This window comes from Calonectris borealis, chromosome 27 (assembly GCF_964195595.1).
Source record: "Calonectris borealis chromosome 27, bCalBor7.hap1.2, whole genome shotgun sequence".
NCBI lineage: Eukaryota > Metazoa > Chordata > Aves > Procellariiformes > Procellariidae > Calonectris > Calonectris borealis.
This window is the reverse complement of record NC_134338.1, coordinates 2,413,604-2,436,501: the sequence shown is the minus strand read 5'-3', so window position 1 is coordinate 2,436,501 and position 22,898 is coordinate 2,413,604. Positions and strand designations below refer to the sequence as shown.

The 22,898-nt window shown below is 45.8% G+C and overlaps 1 protein-coding gene across 17 annotated transcripts in view; it reads right to left on the bottom strand.

Moving 5' to 3' along the window:
• LOXL2 (lysyl oxidase like 2) overlaps positions 1-22,898 on the bottom strand; it is a 62,945-nt gene that overhangs the window by 25,068 nt on the left and 14,979 nt on the right. For 9 of the 17 annotated variants that reach the window (XM_075174748.1, XM_075174750.1, XM_075174747.1 and 6 more), the window contains 5 exons: positions 21,737-21,862; positions 20,084-20,523; positions 17,398-17,573; positions 2,487-2,698; positions 1,775-1,945 (listed from right to left, as the gene is read on the bottom strand). In XM_075174748.1, coding sequence (XP_075030849.1) covers positions 1,775-1,945; positions 2,487-2,698; positions 17,398-17,573; positions 20,084-20,444 — 920 coding nt within the window. In that variant the 5' untranslated portion in view covers positions 20,445-20,523; positions 21,737-21,862. Of the gene's footprint in view, positions 1-1,774; positions 1,946-2,014; positions 2,107-2,486; positions 2,699-6,212; positions 6,323-12,099; positions 12,301-17,397; positions 17,574-20,083; positions 20,524-21,736; positions 21,863-22,898 lie in introns of those variants that run through there. The other 8 variants (XM_075174752.1, XM_075174753.1, XM_075174755.1 and 5 more) reach the window with 6 other exon arrangements.

Sequence of the window (22,898 nt, the reverse complement as noted above, 5' to 3'; positions counted from 1 at the left end):
GAAGGAGAAGGAGGGGGGGATATTCAGAGTGATGGTGTTTGTCTTCTCAAGTCACCGCTACCCGTGGTGGAGCCCTGCTTTCCTGGGGATGGCTGAACACCTGCCCGCCGATGGGAAGGAGTGAGTGAATTCCCTGTTTTGCTTTCCTTGCGTGGCTTTTGCTTTGCCTATTAAACTGTCTTTATCTCAACCCAGGAGTTTTCTCACTTTTACCCTTCTGATTCCCTCCCCCATCCCACCGGGGGGGGAGTGAGCGAGCGGCTGCGTGGGGCTGAGCTGCCGGCTGGGGTTAAACCATGACATATGCTAACCAAACAAAACCGTCTAGCTGACAAAGTTTTATAAGTCTCTTCCCTTCAATAAAATGACATCCCACCTTCTTCCAGCCTGGGATAATATTCAGTATATTTTCCAAAACATCTTTCTGGGGTGCAGGAGCCCAGCAGGCCGTTACTGCTTGCCAAAAATGAGCAAAGGTGAGGGAGGTATTAGGGCACTGAGGCTACTTAAGCAATCTGTCTTAGTAGCAGAGAACTCCAAGCCTGGTATTTGTAAGCACTGCATATTCATAACTCCAGCTCCGGTGAATGGGATTTTCAACATTGCTGAATATTATGCTGAACAACTGTGCCTCAGTTTTTCCATCTCTACATGTACTATTGCAAGAGACGGGACAATTACCAAGCACCCTTTTATTTAAGGCAGATGGCTCCAGCTGCTAACGTTAATGCTTTTCTTGGAAACACCACAACTAAGAAGCAGGAAAAATCTATTTTGTCTCACTAGAGGTAATTTATTCTGCCCTCCTGCTCTGATGCAGGGGATGGGAATCTCAGAGCTGAGTTTGAGGGAGACATGCTGCACTGATGGGAGCAAACGCTCCTCTAACTGGTGTCCAGGGCAAAATATGAGACCGCCTGGTAGCAATTATTAATTCACTGCTCATCTCCCTAGGAAGCCTGAAAACAGAATTCCACTTGGGTTATTTATTTTATATTCTTTGTGCTGCTATGTGGCTTTACGCTATTCCAACCCAAGGACCTCTTCAATTGATCACAATCTTGCTAATGAAAGAAATGAAACATGGCCAGCCAGTTCCAGAGGGAGCTTTCAGAAATAGCAATAGCAGAGGCCAAAAGGAGCAGGCAGGAAAACCACAACTCCTGCCTGGAGAATTCAGTTCTCCCCCTAACCAGTTGACACTTTCCCACTCCATAGGTCACAGTGTAGGAAAGAAACGAGACAGAATTTCACTGAAACTATTTTGCATCTGCTTTAGGGTGTTATTTCTAGGGAACAGTGTAGGAAGAAGCAAGTCTGTGATGAAGGCTGGTGACAAAATGCAAGCTGAAGCAATGACAACAAAAAAGACCAGAGCTCCTGGCTTTCAAGAAACAGGTAACGCAGCCTGAGCCGATCAGCCTGCAGCTTTGAAATACACAACATTCTCCCTACGGATCACTATTTTCTTCCCTCATTTTAAAGCAATCTACAATTATCAGAAGAAAAAGCAGCACGAAAATCACAACTGCCCCAAACTGCATCCTTCTACAAGCGCCATCTCAGATGCACAGTCAGAAGCAACATTGGGAGGAGTAGCATGGATGCACTACTGACATTTTTAGCTGGGCACTCAACTCAGCTCAGAGCAGGCTTTAATGGACAGAGCAAGTCATACAGTTGGAGTTGGCTGGCAGCTCTTCCAGCCTGGGACCCTGAGGAATTGCCAGTGCCAAAGGAGCTGAACTGGGGTTAACAACAGTGGGAGATTTACTGGGAAATATTCCCCTGGGCAGACTGCTCCTTTTGGGTGATTTGGCAGCTGGACACCCATGAACCGTGGTCGGTGAGCCTCTGGGAGAGCCCGAGCAGCTGGTAAACGCAGGTAAACATGTCAAGAGAGGTGTGAGACCAGGAATTGCACGCAGTAATGGGAAGGAGGAAGCTGGGCAACGAAGCACAAGAAAGGCCTGTTTTATTCCAAGGTTACCCCGCTGCAGCTTTCAGCACATACCAGATCGGATCCTACCGCTGGCTTTCTGCAGAGGGATGGGGTAAGCGCTTGGATTTTCTTGCACTTGGTGGGTTTACTGGGAGAGTGTGATCAGTTTGTTCATATCCATCCGTCCCCTGCACACAACCTATCACTGGTGGAGGAAATGGCTATCCTATAGCTGGGGAAAAAAAAAAAAGATTTCTTGGGCCGACTGTCCACATCTATTATAGGACCTATCAAATACTACAACTGATACTGCACTAGGTCTTCAGCCAGAACGGTGAGGATCAAACGACTCCCCTGTCTGCACAAGGAAATGCTTGACATTTCAAATATTTACACAGAAGGAGAATCTGATCTGAAGGAATGAAGCAGTTGGAGGTTTTTCTACCTCAAGGTCTCCAGTGTCATTTGACAATTTGCATTTTTGAACAAGGCCCCAAGTGTTCAAAGAAACACGCTTGTGTCTCATACAAAGCTCTGCTCTTACTTGTAGACGTTGGTGTTGTATTTCCTCTCGCTCGGAAATCCAAACATGCCACAGACAACTCGGGAATTTTTCATGGTCCAGTGCTTGTCGCAGATCTGCTTCCAGGTCCCTTCGTCTTTCACCTCCACATAACCCTCTGTGACAGGCACCCGCTTGCGGTAGGTGGCGAGGATGGCACGGATCCTTATGTCCTCCACCTGGATGTTCATGTTCTGCAGGCGTAAAAGAAACACAAATGATGCTGGCTTGCAAGGAAACTGGTTGTGTAGCTTCAAGGTGAGGAACAAAAACCAGTTCTGTCAAGGGTTACAGCTGAACAGAGGGCGGCAGAAAGGAAGAGCTGTTTAGGAAGAGACACACAGGGAAGCAAAAAACCTTTCTACCTTGTGCAAAACCATCCTCCATCCTGCGAAAGAGGATGCTTTTTCTCATTTGGGGAGGGGAAAAAAAAAAAAGCATTATTTTACAAATGGCTATGTAACAAATCTCCTTTGTTACTTAAATTCATTGAAGTGCTTGTTTCAGACCTTAACTTAGCCTCAGCTACTACGGAAGCGAACCGAGCTCAGCTTTGCTAGGGCCACCTCATAGTGCTGGCAGGGTGCAGGGCAGTGGGAGCCCCGGCAGGGAAGGACGCTGGGGCTCTCATCAAGCCACCGGGCATTCCTTCCCCGCCCGGGCAGGCGCTGTGGAAGCTGGGATCCCGATGTGCTGACACCGGCGTTTCACCGCTTCCCCAAGCCGGGTTCCTCCTCCAGTTGAAGTGTTACTTGGGACAGCGAGCGAGTCACGAAGGTTGAATGGATTTCACATTCGGAGCCTACGTGAGGACACCGCACAAACAAACCTTGCAGGGACCCAAGCCCAAAAGCAAAGGCTGACTGGAAAATATCCGCTGTGGCAAGCAATTACAAAAGAGCTACTGAAAATTTTATAACTTGCTTCCAGGAGAGCTTTCCTTGTCAAAAATGTATAAAGCCACGTGGTTCTGCTAACAGTTACATCAGAACTGAGGAATTCTCCCCCTCCCCTCGCTCAAACTCAATCACTTGGAAAAGAAAAATGCCCAGAGCTTTAAAGAGACACGGGCCTCTGCTTGCCGATCAGCGGCACACAGAGCTATTGAAGTCAGGGAGAGCACAGCAGGGCACGCAGAGTCCTGCAAATTACACGTGGTGCATCCATTCTCCAGATGCTTCACCGACACTGATGCAACCAACAGACCCTGGGCAAACGGAAACCAACTGCAGAGAAAGAGCCTGCCGGGGCAGGGAAAGGGGCAGGCACCTCCTCATCCACAGCTCTGCCCGCATCACCTTGGGCAAGTCACTTAAGGCTTTTTTTTCCCTTCCTTTTCTTTTCTTCTCCCCACGCCCCCCACTTTTTTTTTGTTGTCTACCCAGTTTTACAGCAAACCAGCTCACTGATTCCTCCTTTTACCTTCGCTGCAGGAATTCAGTCCTCCAGCAACTCGGCTGGAGCATCCATCAGACACCCCCAGTGACCCTGGAAAATAGGACCTTGTGATTTACCCAGTAGGATAGTGCTACTCATACAGGGTCCACAGGTTGGGCTTAGATTTTGAAAGCTCTTATAGCCCTCAAGAAGAAAAAAACCACCACGATATCCAAGTTTGTTACATCTGAGACATTTTAAGGTGCTCAAAGGGTCTGATGCAAGAGCAAACTTGTACACCTCCTGTGTAGTCTGGGAAATCCATTTGCAATACAAGGAGTTTCTCCTGAATTTGGCAGATTCTCTTGAAATGTTGCACTGCTTTTGACTACGTGCTGTCAGGAAAGTAGCAGATCCTCTGTGCATTGAAGGCCTCCCCAGGCTGGTTTCCAAAGCCTGCAATTCACTTTTCCCCTGGTGCAGTTTATGAAATGTTTCCAGCTCTTCACTTGATGGAGAAAGCATGTTTACCTGGAGCTACAGGCCAGTGCCGCCTGAGAGAGCACCTTGTTTCTCTGCTCCCTCTACCTTGCCTTAGTAGTTTCCTCACCAGGAAACAAGAGGTAATCAAAGCCTTAAGTCCATTTGGAAATAGCTTTGACTGCTGAAGATCTAAAGTGTTTTTAATAAAAGCCTATTAAAAGGATTAACCCAAAGGACAGAAAGCCAAAGCTTAAAATTGCACTGGAAAAGCACATGAAAAGATAGTAACTAAGGAGGAAATTTGCATTGACAGCTGAGAAAGTGGGTGAGACAGCCTACATGAGTTTTTCCGTCTGTGACTGCAGGATATATCCACCCTATATAAAGCCCTAAGTATGTTTGCTACCCGTAGTTACGTCAGCGTCAGCTCTACTGCATATTAAAGTAACTGAAATGGAACATTTTCCCTGACTAGACCTGACATCAGCAACGTGCTAAAATCCACCCGTGGTTTTCACTTGACAGCCACTTCCATTTTGCTTGAATTTAGACAGGCCGGAAGCCGCAGCCGGTCCTCGGCACGACGGAGAGGAGGAGCATTCGGAACAAAGTGCCATTTCACATTCAGGAACCATGTTCAAGATGCCTGTGCTTCGTGAGGAAGCTACACGACAGCAGTTGCTAGCCCCGTTTGAATCGTGCAGAGTGCCGTTCCAGATGTTAAACATCTGCCTAATGCTTCCACCGCAAAGCAGCAGAATCATTATTCCCATGCTGCACCTATTAGTCATCGTTAATACATCACTATTCTCATTACTGCACCATCAGAGGTCTTCACAGAGAAGGAAGGTGGTGACAAACCTGAAAGGCCTCCAAGATAAACAGAGCGCTCAAAGGATGGGAGAAAGCAATGACTCTCAGCCTCCTTCTGCAGATTGAGGAATAAGGTGCAGAGAGAGCAAACCGCTTCTCCAAAGACTACAAGGGCAGGAAATCGCATCCAAGTGTCCCGAGGCCCCAGCTCTAACCTCCACATGAAGATCCCTCCTGCAGCAGGGAACATCAGCTAAACCTCTATTGCTAAAGCACTCTCATTCTGATCAAGCACATTTGGTTTTTTTTCCTCCTTCCCACTCCACCAGCCTAGCAGGAGCTGTGTTGCACAAAAACAAAGACATCCAGCCTGTCTCCGACAGCTGCCAATAACAGATGCTGAGGAAAGAGCATCTGAACAGGGCAACATGCGGCAAAATTCTTCCCTGCTGTATTCCTGCAGCTTCCGTGCATCTGCATCTCACAGACTTTCCAAGCCAGAGGGTATATTTTAATGTTCAAAAACCCTGGATGGATTTGAGAATCCCTTACCGGGATTTATGGTATCAGAGCAACAGGCAAAGAAAGAAACCAGCCCACCGAGTCAGAGGAGGGGAGAGAGAAGTCACAAAGGTGCAAAAACTAAAAATTCTTGAAAAAAGGAAAGCTTGGGAATGCTGTTAGGTACCTTATGATTTGCCTGCTATTTTTGCAATTAGTTCAGCAGCTTAGCAAATAAAAACAAGTTGCTACATCTGTTTCCAACAGAGCTCTGACCACTGCAGGGGTGGGGGTGCTGGGGTCCCCCTAAAGCATCCTGGGGTGCCCTGACTCAATGCGGTACCCGTGATCCAGTCTAGGACTCGAGATGCCTGCATCTCCTACTTCCAGGCTGCGTGTTTGGGCACGTCTTTTCCACTAACTGATTGGACTGGGTTGCCTTTGCTGGTCATTTCACAGAAGTGAAAAATAAGATGCAAACTTGAATGGCTTGCTCTTGGACTTGGAAAAACACTGTCAGAGCCAGCACGATACCTCAGGCACTGCAGGTTCCAGTACAAAGGTCCCACGACACGTCTCTCTTCCCCCAGAGATGCTGACATACACACAAAAAGAAATCCTGCTCTGACTTGGGACTCTGCTTTAGTGAATCCAACTCTTTTGTCATGTTTTTTTTGCCTGTATTTGCCAAGGAAGAAAAAGAAAAGTGAGCAAACTAGCAAGAAATAAGCCATCATTTTCATTCCCTCGAGGGTATTTCAATCTTCAGATAGCTATAGCAGACCGGCACGCAATGACATTTTCATGATCTGTCTGAGAGCAAAACCAATCTACATCCATTCCCCTTTCCACTCAGAGAGAGTAGGTTTAGAGCAGAGAATTATTGATATAGCAACTCAAGGGTTTGCACTGAGTCTGAACAAACAGCAAAACGTCTGAGAAGAATTCAACATGCTGTAGATCTCAGCTTTATATTGGAAAATTAAAGAACAAAGGATCAAAATAAGTATACTGTAGGTTTCTCAAGGAGAAAAGACTGCCGAGAGCTTTCTCCCAATACCTCTTTACAGATTTGAATGGTTTCCTTTCATTACAGAGTCTTTGTTACACTGGGAGCATTCAATAATGCAAATACAGGCAGACTTGTATTTTATCTTCCAACACCAACGTGTAGAGCGGCTGGGCTAATGGTGAAAACAGACTCCACATAAAAATCAGAAGCAAACAATACTTAATCGCTAGAGCAGACTTTTTTAAATCACCCTCTCCATACTTCATGTACACGTGGAGACAAACGCCTACAACAAGCTGTCATATCAACAAGGAAACCTCATCTCTGAAAGCTTTACTTACTCTCACATTATAGCCATACACCGAAGCTACAAGGTAGACCTGGTAAATCCTCTGAAGGATACCTGAGGATCACAAGGCAGGTATCCGCAACCAGCTCAGAAGCTGAATGCACATCTGCCAAGCTCCCACCTTTATGGTATCAACCATAAAGCAGAGCCTTCAACAATATTTCAGGAGCCAAGCAGCCATTCATCAAAGAGCAATGCTACCTCTAGGAAATAAAACTGGGTCGGCTGCACCCCACGTTATAGGAAGGAAAATAGAGGCCCAAGCCCCAAAGCCAATGGGACATGGCTTGCTCAGTCTAAGGCTGAGGAACACAAAGCAGGGAGGGAGAAAAACCATGCACAAACCCACAAGTTCAGCTTCCTCAATACAAGGGAAAAATGCTGCTGAGGATTTCTACCCACAAAGCAAGAGGAGAGATCAAGCCCAGAAAGAGTTAACTCTCATGGCTCATGCATGACAGCCCTCCCCTTCTCAGCTCGCCTTGCGCAATTCCCACCTCTTTAGGCCAACAGCTGTGGAGATGCATGTGCCAGCCCTTTTCCTTTTTTTTTTTCCTCCCCCTAAACTCCAAGTCTTAGAATTCAGCTACTAGCATAATTCAGACCTGGATCTCCAACCTCTCCTTTGCTTATGAAACAATCCCACCCACATACTTGAGGTTGAATCAGCTCTTGCCTTTGCTTTCTGCTCTACAGAACGCTGCTAGTTCAGGGGACAGCGTCTCCTGCATTGCCGACCCCGTGCATGGAGTTTGCAGGTCTGCTCCATCACTACTGGCCTCATTCGTCAAGCTGCAGCTTCACTTTCATCAAAGACATCCACTCTGGCACAGACGAACTCCATTAAGGGAGTAAGCAGTGAGAAATCCTAAGGCATTTTTCTCCTGCTTGAGTTAAGCCTCCTTAGCCTTGAAAGGTGTGAAGAAACAGAAAGCAAAATGAAGCCAGGTATGGAGGGCAGGGGGAGGAAGTGTAGTACATCTATTCCTAGATTCAACACTCTGTCTTCCACATCAACCTGCTTTTTACTGGAGCCACTTGACAGTGTATAGTGGTATAAAAACCAGACCGAAGCTAAAACAACGCTGTGGTCTGAGGCTGAAGAGATCTTGCTCAGTTCTGCCACAGATCTCCTGTGTGATTTCAGCCACACAAACTCACTTCCCCACCTCCGTGCTGTTGCCTCTGGCCTCTTGCTCACACTTCCTCACCCCTTCTGGAAAGGGAAGGCAACGCTAAGCTCATCTCACCTGCTCTCAATCACAAAGCCTCTGCAGCAAGGGCTTCACATCTGTATTTGCCCAAAGCAAAGATGCGATTTCGGTTGGGACTTCCAACATTACTACAATACAAATTAGTATAAAAACGAGGGGGGGGGGGCGGAAGTGTCAAACTATTCTGGGTTGGGCCATATTCCCTCCCCCCGCTCCTTTCCCCGCCAAGAGCCACGTCCAAGACCCGCGCTGCTGCTCCTCTTCAGCCCCGGACACAAAAGCCCACCGCAAGCCAACATGCTGCGCTCTGTTACGAAACCAATGAATCTCGGCTTCAGAAAGCCAAGGCCTGCCCGGAGACAGCAAAAAGAAAGCGGTTTGGTTTTGAGCTTTCACAAAAGGATTGCTGGCTTGGAAAGTTTTCACATGAGCCTCAGCTGCTTTTGTTTCCACTCTCTGAAACAAATGCTTCCCCATGGCTTCGGATCCGATTGCAAAACCTGACACAACTTTCATAACATTTTCTTTCACCTTTTGCCATCTGTTTTATGTTGGCAGAACGATTATGCCCAGGGCAGCATGCTTGTGTCCTCCTCCACTGCCCAAGCTCACCTTTCTTCTTGCAGCAGCCCTGAGGGTGCACAGGAATCAACACAGGGAGGAGATCCCATTCCTAGAAACCCGACTGCTACTTCGCAGTCTGCAGACGCTACCCTGGTTCTGAATCACCGGCTCCTGGCTGAAAGCAAGCCACTGCAGCTGGGATTTCAGAGGGGCTTTTCAGAAGAGCATCTCAACGCTCACTTCAAACACACGCCCACGCGCTCAGTGACACTAAGAAACCAGCTAGAGAAGTGCATGGGGCAGGCTATGGCTGTGTGCGTCTCCCCCACAGCCAGAGAAACTACTCAAATGCAGGCAGAAAGGGAAACAGAATGAAATTTTGCTTCTGTGTATTTTACTTTTTTTTTTCTTTTTAAAAACCATCTCCAGGAGTGATGCTAAGGATTGCTGAGCAAGAGAGTGGAGGTGTTCAGTACTGGCTCTGGCACCTATCTGGTCGCCAGGTGATTGTACAAGCAGACAGCTTAGGCAAAGCTGCACTTTTACCACAAATCCTTGATTTAACAAATGCAAGGAGCCTGTGTGCTGTCTCTGCCTAGTCACTGCTCTTCTGCTTTAAGGTTCCCCATCATCCACTCGAATGCTCTTTCCTTCCTTTTGCCCGACCTACCCTACTGCCCCTTAGGTGCAGAAACCTATTCATATCATCATTTTTCATTTACAGTGGAGCTCCAGGATTTCTCGGCTGCCCAAACACCAAGATATTAAGGCTGCAACTTGGACAAGAAATGAATTGATTTTTTTTTCAATTAAGAACATAACACAAAATCTTTCCACATAGACTTTGTTCAACCCAGAGGCATCTTCTCCCCTACATTTAAACCCTTCACTTACTTCCACCGAAGTCTCAGCTACCAAGTCTTTTCCCCTGAAGATGACTTTTCAGAAAGCTATCTCTTCACATACAGAGGAATGGGTGGAATCTGTTTTGATTTAAACATCTGGAGCTGTGCCTCTCAGTCACTAACAAGGTCCCAGCTGTTAAATAAACATGGTGAAATAGATGCTGCAAGACAAAGATGGTTTGCCTATGGGGGACAGCAGTCCCCTGGGAACATTATGCTGTATTGGACTGCAAGCACTTTTTGTTCTGGGTTTGTGCAGTACAAAAGGGTAAGGGATGAGAGTGCAGTTCAGGATTAGGGTCCAGGAGCAAATACAGTGCAGATTATAAACGACAAAAGCCGAGGCCTTTGCTAAGCCACGGAACGCTCCAGTGGCAGCCTCGTGAGTGCCAATGCAAAGCAGGCTAATGAAAAGCACTAGAGAAAAGAAACACTGGTGACAAAAGCGAGCAAGAGAAGGCAGGAGCCCTGAACCCTGGAGATACTTTGGCATGGGTAGGAGGTTTAGCTTAGGATAGGATGCTGCTCTGCTCTGTGCGCATCATGGCCCGAGGGTTTCACGATGAGCAAAGCTTTTACATTCTCCATTTCCTTTCTAGCGAGCTATTTTAAAGCCAATCTGGATCAGATGCTGCAAGCTAGCCAGATTTATTACCTGACCTCCACACTGCAAAACAGAACAAGATCATACTCTGTTCTCAAGCTTAGCGAAGTATTTCCTTGCGTAACAGAGAAATGGTATCGCATCCAGCACGACGGCTGTCAGCTACTCAGGCCCTGGACAGAGTCGGTGCAAGGAGACAAAGAGGTTAACTCTGTTCCCCTGCAGCAAACCAATGCCACCCTTGGTGCTCTCTCGGCCCTACCAGGCTCCATAGCTCATACCTCCCACTAGATGACAAGCACCAGCTCTCTGCCCAGCAAACCCAACATCCTAGAATCATACAGGTTGGAAAAGACCTATAAGATCATCGTGTCCAACCGTCAACCTAACACCACCATGCCCTCTACACCATGTCCCTAAGCACCACATCTACACGTCTTTTAAATACCTCCAGGGATGGTGACTCCACCACTTCCCTGGGCAGCCTGTTCCAAGGCCTGACCACTATCCTGACATGCCACAAGCCATCACAAAGAAACCATTGAGGCAAGCAGTTAGAAACTATCACACACACACTTTAAAATCATAGCACTAAAGAAACACAGTGGCTTACCCCAACAGCAGCTTAATTAATATTTGTCTGGAGTTAGCTCCAGAAGAGATGCCAAGATCCCTTCTAGACACACAAAGCATCGGCATTTACATTACACATGGGCTTATGTTTAGAGAAGTAAACATTTACACCAAAGGGAAAGAAACTGAAACACTGTTGTCATAACAAACAGGCAAATAAACCTTTTCTTGTCAAACATTCTTGAGAACTGGACGGTCGAGACATAGAGCTGAAGTCTCGGATGGTGGTGACCTAAGCTGCAATTCCCCCTTGTACGGAGTCTCCGCTGCACGGCAAGGAGCTGGATAAGAGGAAGATTTATCTGTGTGCCAAGCCACAAACAATGTCCCTGTCCTGCTCCCTTCCTCACACCTTCCAGTCAGCAGCTGCTCGGCATACAGGAGCATTTTATTTGGCCTCATCCACAGAGCCCAATTTAACTGAAAGCTCCTGAGCAGGGCTTAGCAAGGCCCTTTCCCACTGGTTAAGAAACCTGCACAATATAGTTCAACCCGCTTTTAACCTGGCAAAACCAGAGCCTTTGAGCCACCGGGCTTTGAAGTGCGATTTTTATACTTCACATACGCCCAGAAGGGAAAAGAAGGACAGAAATAGCAGCACAGCCTGGTATGTTTAGCTAGACCTTGTCTGCCCACCGTCTGGCCAAAGCTACGGTCTAGTCTCAGGTACCAGATCTATTTGTGAACTTGTAATGGCTGCAGCAATTTGATATATTTAGAGTACGTCCTATTTGAAGCCTGTGTGTGTGCACACAGAGGAAGAGGGTGGACAACAAATATTTTGTTAAGGATGTTCTGGGGGATAGGTTAAAGAAAATACCTATCGTGCATTTACTTAAGAAATATATTAAGGGTAGGAGTTAGTTACTGTGGTCTTAAAATTGCTGGTCAGCCCAGTAAGGCAGTTGCAGGTGGGCCTGTGCTGTGTTTGGACAACACAAAGTGGCTACACGTACTGTTTGAAAAAGCAGGACCTGCGTTCCCTGCTCATGGTTTTGTGAACACACATTAAATCATTTTGATTTCAGAGCTTCTGGCATCCTGCAAAGACTTAGGAAAACGTTTGAGACTGTGCACACATTTAAACTGCAGGCTTTGGCACTGTATAAAGGAACCTCAAAGCAGGTCCACACTACCCACCCGACCGCTTTCAGACACTTGTGAACTGCAAGACAAGAAACGACCAACAGTCATATGCACTTCTGCGTGGATTTTATCCTGCTTTTTGCACCTTTTGCCGTGACATCTTAGTGGAAGGAGGAGTGCAGTTCAGGACACTCAAGATGCACAGATTCTGCTCCCACTTCTTTTCCTCCACTTAGCTCCTAGAACCTGCCCCACCTGCAGAACAGATACAGTGCTTACTTGGGGCAAACAGACAGCACAAGGCCCCATGCGCTCAGAGATCTTTGGCTAAAGCAGCAGATTCCACTTGTTATATTTTACAGAGCTTGAATTATTGCAGTTCAGCGTACATATTTATAGCACTTGCTGTCTGTCCCTCCCAAACTCCATCAGAGAGTCAGCAAGCAGTTTCTGTGTTCTCAGATCTGCTCTGAGCACTTAAAACCACCATGATTAAACTTCTCCTTTGAGCTCCCAAGACACCACTCACACGCGCCTGCCGCGCTGTAATGCCTACAAGAGTTACCATTATCAATACAGCGGGTAATGTGCTCTGCCATCATGGTTAGACCCAAGTTGTACATCAAGCCACTAATGTGAATTAGAGTATGCAAAACAGAGCTTTTACTCCAGGCTGTGGCTAAAAGAGAAGGAATGCAAGCAAAATCAAACTCCGAGTTAAACAATGGTGTTATTTTAACAACAACTTTTGTCCCATCATACTGCAAGCACGGATGCCTCGGTGGCGGATCACAGCAAGCAGGTTCAGCATCAACTTCTTCATGTTCCCAACCATCCACACAGGCTGTGGGCAGCCTTTACATTCACGTACAATTACTGGGTTAAGCCACGCTCAGTCACACACTTGCAGCACTTCCAAGCACAGCTACTGCTTTTTATTTTAACCCTTTCAGGGTGCGTGGCTTGCTCTCACAGAGCTGGGTCTGCAGGAGGGGAGGGAGGATGCGATACCAGTGGTACCCGCCTTTCCCCTCCTAACGCTCCCAAAGGCAAACAGGTAATAACAAAGTCAAACCACAAGCCCTGCTCTCTTCATTAACGAGACACTGTCTGCATATTTAGTCTACACACTTTAAAGAGGAGGGGGAAAATCCCCTGTGTAAAATGCATTCAATGTCATCATGCTCATGTCAGCATCGAACAAACACTGCTCTGCTAGCTTTGAAAAGGTGAGCAACCTTCAGTGTTTACGCAGCTAAAGGGGTATCAGGCTAATTCTGAGCAGCCAGCAGCCCATGAAAGGGCTGTCCCGCTATGCACATTCATCACCCTCCAAGAAATAATCCTTTGAACAAGTCCCAAGGCTAAAAGCTGCAGTGGCTGTGGAAAATAGCGAGCAAAAATGATGGGAGTTTCTCTGCCCTTTAGCAACAGACTGATGGATTTCAGACCTGCCCCAACCTTGGTCCTGTTAGAAGAGTTAACATCTTCCTGCCTGTCTCCCATCTTCTTATCACAGATCTTCCATCACTCACCCTAGACCGAAACGTTTCACTTTGGCCGGTGACCGGCGACTTGCCTTACAGAAGCAAGGGTCAGGCACTGCCCCTTCCCAACAGGGCAGGGAATGGAAAGGCTCAGGGACAGGAAGAGATATGACGTAACCCTCAAAATATGAGCTGTGACAGGAAAAGATCTGTCTGAGCATATATATATATAAGCCAAGTGGTTTATGGTGATGGAAAATTTCATACTATACTACTTATCTGCAGCATTTCCAAACTGGGAAATGGAGGTATGTACGTTGTCCAATAAAAATAAACTCTGCTCGAGGGCTATCATGTTGCTTTTAAAAGAGTGTGAACTTTCTGCCTGTCAGATTTTAGGAAGCAAGGCCAGATTTGAGCAAATGTCAATTTGCACAGCCCCTCTGAGCTGGAGCCCTGTCAAAATGAAGTCAGATGTTGTCTTATACATACTGGCTTTCCACGTTAAATCTCAGCAGCTCTTGGCAGCCCCATAGAACTTCGCACTAAAGGGTCTTTAAGAAACTTTCTAAATGATGAATTTAAGATGGTCTATCTGTTCCTGGCAGTGGGAACACATAGAGCTCCCTATTACAGGCAAGGGAAACCTAAATGCGATGGCACACGTTTGGCAACGGGTTAACCAGGCTGCACAAAGCACATATTTCCCCTGAACGCTTGCAACAACAAAGCAGAACAAAACTGCTGCTCCTACCCCAGCGCAGCTTACACCCTGGCACGTGAACGTAGACTGGAGTCAGCGCTTGCTCCTGTTAATCTGCTGGCTGTAAACACATCAGTCTGCAAACAGTCAGATCCATTTGGGAATCATTACAGTTGTTACTAACTAGTGTGGGAAAGCAACATCGGAAGGTGTAATTGAATACATAAGCTCTGTGCATCATCTTAAATCGGGCCTATTTTGAGTAAAGCCTGGTTTTAAAAGCAGCTTAAGGGCAAACTGAAATATCTTCCATTGGAAATCTCAGTAGGAAATTTGTACTGGTTTAGCTGCGTCAGTGCAGTAGCTGAAGCCAGTAGGACTGGTGGAGAGACCTGACCACAGCATTGCTGCTCAGTAGAAAATTCCAGGCCCTTCAACCCCTGATCTCATTCCAAAGAGAAAACATCACTTGGGCAAGCTTTGGGCTACAGACTAAAAAACCCAGCAGCTTACAAAACGATGATGTTTCCTCTGGTGAATGTGAGGTATGATATGCAGAATTCCCAGGCATGTTAGAGAGGGCAAAGACTTTCAACTTGCGTTCACACAAGCCTTTTGACCTCCCCGTTTTGGAGTTTATGACCCTATGAGTAACCCTGCTCATCATCTTTGACTCAAACTATGTCACGCCAACTGCTAATGAGATAAAGCAAAGATTAAGAAGAGGAGGAAAGCTGAGAAGGGGGGAAAGAGTTTAAACATTTGACAGCTAGCTGTGACTGAAAAGTACTTCCACAATGGCATTTTAAAAATTTATAGTACATCACCTTTAGCCTTAATCCTGCTGCAATGAAACCGGCAGAAAAAGAACCCTTCAGCTGCCAGTGATCTTACAGGGATATAAGAAAAATCAGCCTGGTTTTGTGGAGTAGAAGCAATGGTAGGGTACTAAGTTGTTCATAAAATTCAAGCAGCGATAGGGAGGGGAGAAGCACGCACACACACAGACACGTAGAGCTGGGGGTGACAGCAGCCACTGCCCAGAAAACGCAACACTATTTTCTACCACCAGGACAAAGCCACAGGGACAGCCAGGCTGACAACTCTCAGCTTAGCGCAGGCACTTAAAAATAATTCTCCTATTTTACCTTTTTTCCCCACCAGTTTGTGTCTTTAGTCACCAGTGCCCCTTAGCAATTGCTTTGCTGTGAATGCTGTTACTTGTCATGTCAGCAGATGCCTTCATCCGTACATAGCTCCCAAGAGCTGCCAGGACATGGGGAATATGACTTCTCTTACACCTATTTCTCCCGAGTGATCCTGTTGGTGAGTCAGGCTTCTGCTACATGAACTGCTTCAGCCTCATGATTCATTTTACTTATCCTATGTGAAGATTAAGCACCCACACAGCATTAGCACAAGCTAGCCCTCAATTACCCAATGTGTTCAACTCATTAATCAACCTCCAGTGCTTAGATAATGGAAAAGCAAAGCCCTCCGAAGCTTTTATGATTAATATCTGAAGCATCTCAGAGTGAAGTGACCTCTGTCTAGACTAAAGCATCCTTTCTTCCAGGCCTCTGTTTTGAGGATTCACTGTGGCTTTGGGGAAGCACGTGTCTGCCAAAGCCATCACTGATGTTCCATGATCTCGCCTCAATTCCCCAAGCAACAACAGTGCCATTGATGGAGGCAGCTTGGGATCCCTCCAGAAAGCCTCCTTTCCCTCCTTAGCCAAGAGAAGCAAGGTCAAGGCAACGAAGAGAATTTCAGCTCTCATATCCTGTATCTGCACCCTCGCACGGGAGCCTTCCATGGAAGTGCTGAGTGCTGCCTGCTCACCCACAGCGTTCTTCCTAAAGCCTCAGCAGGGCAATGAAAGGTTTGACTGAGCATATTATCTTCCCTTGTCAAGTACGCTGCATTGCATTAACCTCCAATGGAAAAATCTGGTAGAAGAAAATGCTGGGAGACCCCTTCTAAATCATGAAGTAACTGCTAGAATAATTTTGCTTTAAAGTGATAAAGAAGGTTGTATCCATTGTTTCAGATCATAAACAAAGCCAAGACTCAGCCATAGAAACCGCACTGTGGTATGCAATACATCCTGGATTCCCCTGCTTAAAATAAGATTTGACTGTGGTTACTGGATAGGCTCTTTCGACAAATTTTGACCAAGGGCAACCACTGAATTCGCATACTGAAACACCAGAGCATCTGAAACAAGGGAGATATTAGACAAGTCACCACAAATACTTTCCAACCTAAAAAGCTGAAGGAAAAATAAACCACACTTTTTTTTTTCTGTGAAGAGCTCAGCCCAACATCTGTCCAGCCCAGCATTTCCCCAGCTCTTTATTCTGCAGAAACCTAACAAGTCCACTGGAAGGTGCATCAAGCTTTTTGCTTCTGTCATTTCCCCAAGTCTCAACCTCAGCCTAGCAGCCTAACCCATTCACAATCCAGAACCTTTCCCCCAGTGACCGGCCCACGTTTTCCTCTCTTCAATTCCCTTCATCGCTCCAGTACTAATCCCCCATTCCCACAAATATTTCCATCCAGTTATCATGGTTACTTTGTCATTGCTTAGCCAAATTGTGCAAAAATCTCTTTATATCTTTCCTTATGAATCCACCCATTTCAAGCCACGGTTATAAGCCCTATTCACCTCCAAATCCAAGCCTACCTGCTGACCCCCACTGTTATACCAGAGACCTCCAAATTGCTCCCAGTAGAGAAAGGGAGGGGTCAGGGGAAAGAAAACACAGTAACTTAGTACTATGAACCAACAAAGCCACCCAGGTGTAAGGTCTACAAGTACAGTACATATCCTGTCTCTCCAAAATTCATTTTTAGAAATATAATAAACCAGTTTTCAATTCTGAAATTAAAACAAGAGTAATATATTTTGTCAGAACAGGAGTAATATATTTTGTCCTTACTTATTCTTATGCTATAAAAAAACCTTTCAAACTCTTTTATACACATAATGCTTTGAACAGCTGAAATTCAAATCTGAAATTTGCATCTTTAGCCAGCATCAGCAGCACTGTCAAAAGTTTGCTTTAACCATAGCGTGCAGCTGGGATAACCTATAATGTATACTAGCAGACATCCCTGCCCACAGAAGGCTCTTGATCAGCAGCTTATGATTTTGTTTACCTCTATTTGGTTAAGCAATGAGTTGTCAAACTTGAAGCCAGGGATTCTCTTTTCACTGCAGACCACTCCCACGTCTTCGGTGTGTTTGCAGTCAGTTACTCCCCAGCCATTTGAAGTGCATGCTGCCAGGGTGGTCTCCTTGCCATTACAGTGGACATTGTCCATCCAAATTTTCCCTGAAGGGGAAAGAAAATAGAACTGAGACTCACAAAGAGGATAAATCTAGATTGCACCGATAGCTGATACGAAAGCAAGTAAGGCTGCTGTGCTCTCACTATGTCAGGGGAAGAGATTACTGCTAAAATAAGCTTGAATCACAGCTAAGGAACATCAACGATCCACCTCACGTACTTTAACTGCAAACAGCTCTGCCCCACAGCTTTCCCTTTCGCTTATCTGCATGGTAATAAAAAAACAGCACCAGCCTGAAGCAGATCTCTGCTGCAGTCCTGCTCACAGTGCTAAATGACCTCCTCTGACGACAGCCACTTCAGAGCACGCAGTGTCACCGGGTCCCCTCAATTTGGCTGATTAGACCCTGCCCTCTAATCATACTCACCAAATCATTCCTTCTATATTAAGGGCTTCTCTTTACATCATTTCTCATTTATCAAATCCTCATTAAATCTTTTGTAGGAGACAGCTCCAAATTTTGATTAAATGCCCTAACTTTGTTATAGCAGGTTTTTACAAAAGCTTTAACAAACCACTATTGATTGAAACCTCCTGTTATTTGGGTGCACTTTGAAAACCAATCGCCAGATCCAGTTTCCAGACTGTAATTGCCACTTCCCTCCAGCAAACACTGCGTGCATATGCACATGAGCATGCATGTGTACATGCATATATATATATATATATATATATAAAACATTTTAATAAATCAGATCCCTCAGAACTCACTTCTAAGATGAGCAGACAAAAATCAATAGGTGTCACCTCCAAACTTTAGGTCATGTTTTCCCAGGAGCAGCTGAGAACAAAAGACCCAACAGCATCTCTGAGATTCACCTTTACAAAGCGCCCATTTTCCCTTTGGAAATGTGCTGGGCACATGCTGGTCCCTGTGATTTGCCCCCTCAATTGCAGGGAGCAAGAGCCAACAAGCAATTCCCGTATTTTAGGATCCTAAACGCTTTGCTTGTCTGAAGAATAACACATCCTTTGGACAGAACGGACTGCCCGACCTTCACACGAGGAGATTCTGTAGCTATTTCCCTTGGCTGTCCCAGCTTTGTTCCAGCAGCCCCAACGGGTTCAGTGGGTTAATCACCAGACGATGGATGTGCCAGCCCTCCCCGTGCTCCCCAAGCAGGAGAGCAGCAAGAGCTCCTGCAAAGCCTGGCTCTAGGGTTTGAGGAAGGCGCGACTCCCCCTGCACGGGCTCTCTGCAGCAGGGTTTACCCAGCGCTATTCTGGCGTGCAGAGAACACTCACCCGCGTTAAATCACGTGGCAATCAGTTTCTGGAGTGTTTTCAAATGTCATGGCCTCTTTCTCGCTTGGAAATCTCCCACTCTACCCCAAGAGCCAAAATCCACAGCTTGGGACAACATTCAAGGTTTCGCATTTCAGTCAAGTCACTGTTAAGGCCTGCTTGCTCTTTTATGGGCAAGTTTATAGGTGTGAGCACTAACGAGTGGTGCTAAGTAACAGACATACAGCACGTTTATCCCTGCTGCAGTGGAAATAATCTGTCTGGGTTACATCAAGAGTGTGCCAGGCTTCAATGTTTGCAGAAAAAAATTCTCTGTAGGTCAACATTTAACTAACAGCATATCAAAAGACGACAATTAAAGTTGTTGAGCTGTATATTATTACAGAGCTATTCTCTCTCACGCATTGTGATTTTAAGAATTCATTGCTATAACACACAAACATTCACCTTTCCAAGTCTTTGTTCAGCACGTATTTGGGAATGAGGTGCAACAAGGTGCAATCTGCAATTATCCACACATCCATCAGGTACAATTTCAAAGAGCAAGAAAGGATGTACGATTTGGGGTGAGGGTGAATAGCTTTTCCCCCAGAAACAGTCTGAGAGTGTCCAAGAGGATTATTATAAGTATAGTCCTATATAGGACACGAAGTGCGCACACTCCTTTGGGGTTTTACAGGCTAGTCTGCATTGCGGAATATGATGCATGTGTTTCTGGAGAGGCTAACAGGGCAAAACCAAGATTTGTGTAGCATCGCATAGGCAGTCTGTTTAGAGCCTAAACAGTTCAGAGGAAAAAAAGAATAGGGGGAAGGAGTGTTTAGAGGCCCTATTTGACTCACTGCAAGGCAACGGAAGCATGAATAGGGAAATGGACCATCTATACATTACGCTTGTGGGTGCAGCTTCCCTTTTGACAAGCTATATGGGCTGCTGAAGAGCCTCCTACCCTTATCCACCGCCAGCTGCTCCCAAGCATCCTCTACCAGATTTCACACACCACAATCTGGTCCTTCAGCTCTTTAACTCATCATTCCTTAATCTGTTTCAGTCAAAACAAGCAAACACCTATTATTTATAGCGTTTAATCTAACAGGACCCCGTTTTAAAGAGGCACTGCTTCACCTGGAAGCTATTTCGGTGACATTTTTAGGTAACATCATTACATCTTAAATTTGACTAACAGGTCAAGAATTATTGGGGTTGGAGAGACAGCTAGTACAATACCACTGCTCCGGAGTTACCTTACCTTCTCCTTTTCCATACTTTGAGCTCGGTAGCCAAGACACTGCCTCCACGTAGCCCAGCTCCCTACAGACCACGTGCGCAGCATGGATGGAGAAGTCATCGTCGCACACCGTGCCCCACTCGCCGCTGTAAAACACCTCCACTCTGCCTTCGTTGTGTTTTCTCTTCTGCCCTGCAAGCCGCAGCTGGATCTTGGGGACGTTTGCCGGTCTCTGAGGGGGCTGGTACACTTGTGGGGGTGGCTCAGGGTAACCGGGGAGGTAGGGCCAGTGTTCATACTGAGCAAAGCCCAGCGGGCTCAGAGAAATGAAGAACAGCATGATGAAACAGTGGTTATGGGTAAAACCCAGGAATCTTTCCATTTTCAGTGCTCACAGTTCTCAGAGCCAAGTCCTCTGCTAGCAGCTGCCAATCAGTGCAGGTAGGTACTGTGTGGCTGTCCTGAAATGAAAGGAAAGTTTGAGTAAGGCTTGGTAACGACATGGACTTTATATCTCTTGCTTCAGCAGGGGATAAAGCTATGGAAGAGACTATGTCCAACGCCATCTGTAAAAACCAAAGTCAAGTAAATTATTTCTTGTGGGGTGGAAGAAAAAAAACTGGTAAAAACCCCCATGAAAATAATTTGTAAGTTTAGGTCAACTTGCCAAATAGTTTCAGCTAGAAAATACTTTTTTCCCAGGGCAAAATTCTACAGGTAGTAAGTGCTAGCAATTGATTTTGCTATTTCTCTGCAAATCCAGTAGTTCAGTGGTTCCAGCAAACGACAGCAAACCTTAGTTCAAATCCTACCAGGACAGAACTGAACCATTTTTCTCCATACCTCCCTACAATAAAGAAGCCAAACCCATCACTTAAACATTGAAAAACCAGAAGGGTAATGAAATGTAGTATAATATGGTTAGAAGTGAGGTATTTATATTGAAGTCTGTTTTGCTAATACGATGATAGAAGACTTATTTTTGTCACTGCACGTCCAGTTTCATCTGTAGAAAATCAACATATGTTACTGAACACAGATGCTTTGCAGTAGTCGTCTTGCCTAACCTCGTCTGTCTGATGGAGTAGTGGCTAATGGTCTCCCTTTTTTGGTTGCTAAGTCTGGATAGGGACTGACTTGTCATACAACGGCCACATCATTATATAAGCTAGTCATTTAAGGTATGAACCAGCAACTTTTTGACTCATTAGAGAAATTTCATCCAGATGCTGTGCAGAGTTTAAATCCTGGTCCTTTTCTGCCCGCTTCCCGCTCATGTACTCCTCAGCCTTCATTCAGACCCCCCGCACATGGAGTGGTCAAGCAGCACACGTGGGGGTTGATGATTGAATAGTTTCCAAATGAAGCAATGCCAGAGCGCAGTGGGAAAAAGCTCCCCAGCCCTTTAAAGCTCCGTTATTTCCTGGCAACCACCGAAGAGGAGGGAGAAGGGGAAAGACTTGGCTCCAAAAACAGATGTCTAGAAGCCAAAATCCTCCAGTATTTTTGTTAGGTCTTAGCTATCCCTGAAAAATGACCAGAAGATCACATATGAAGACACAGCAAAACACATTAACCAGCCTTTCAAGCTGCTTATGAGGAGATGTATCAGAAATCCCAGGCAACTAGCCTGAAATTCAAGAGACATCAGTTCAACCTTCAGCTGACACCAACCTGCAGTGTGACCTCAGGCTGGTCACTTCCAGGGCCGTGCCTCAATTTCCCCTTGTGTTAAACAGAGCTGGTGAGCGTGAGCTTCCTACTGAAGTGCTTTGAGACCTGGGGATGAAAGGCATTTGCCTAAGGAATAGACAAACGAAATAGAAGCACATGGGTTAAAAGTCTAGCATTGGACATCAGGGGAAGAAACAGGAAAAGCAAGGGGAGACTTTACAACAGGTCTAACTAAATCAGGGCGGGGGGGGAATATGCGGCAAAAAATTCTTGGAAAATAAACATTTTGTTTCAGGGAGCCACGTACTTTCACACTGGTTCCACAAGATGGAGATTTGTAAATTTTCATCAGGCATTCAGAGAAATACCACTATGGAAACAAGGTATTTTTCAATTTTTTGCAGGTCAGGAGGTGAGGCTCAGAGAGAGGAATAAAATAAAGTCCTGCCCCACAACAGAGAGCGTTGGAGGGGAAGAGAGGAAGGAAGTACAACTGCTTTCACAAGGCTGCTCCCCTCCAGCAGCAAACAAAGGGGATTTCCCAAAGTAAGTGTAGTCGACAGGGCAGGATACACGTGTTCTGTAAAAATAAAAGGCTCCTGAGTCAAGGCACATTAGTACCAGTCAGACATGCCTGACTTCAATACCTACTAGCACTGATTTCAAAAGAAACCTCTTAAAATGTTTTTCATGGATACAAGACGGGTTTTAGCCCAGAGGATAAACACATGGGCAGAGCAATTGTCATGAACAGTATAAAAAACATTCAAGTAACCCCCTTAGTTAGATCATAACAGAGAACAACAACATATGTTAGTTATAAGTAAAAATACTGAAGGCGGGGGTCTAACGCTGAGCCCAGCAGAACCACGAGGCTAGTGGTCTTCAGAAAAATCTGTTTTTCAGTTTTAATCTTCTTTAAACATCTGTTTTAACCTACTTCATTTTATGTAGCTGCTCTTTCTTGCTACTGCATAAATTGGATTTTAAAAGCCTCAGCAAATATTAATCAAAAACTAAGTTGGACTGAAACAATCCCTCTTCAAAAAACTAAGACGAGAGGTAGCAGTGCCCTGACTTAGCCGAAAGCTACACTAAAACCCGACTGGGTTTTAAAGAAGTCATTACAGCCTTCCCACACGCAGAAGAACGCAGCGCTGTT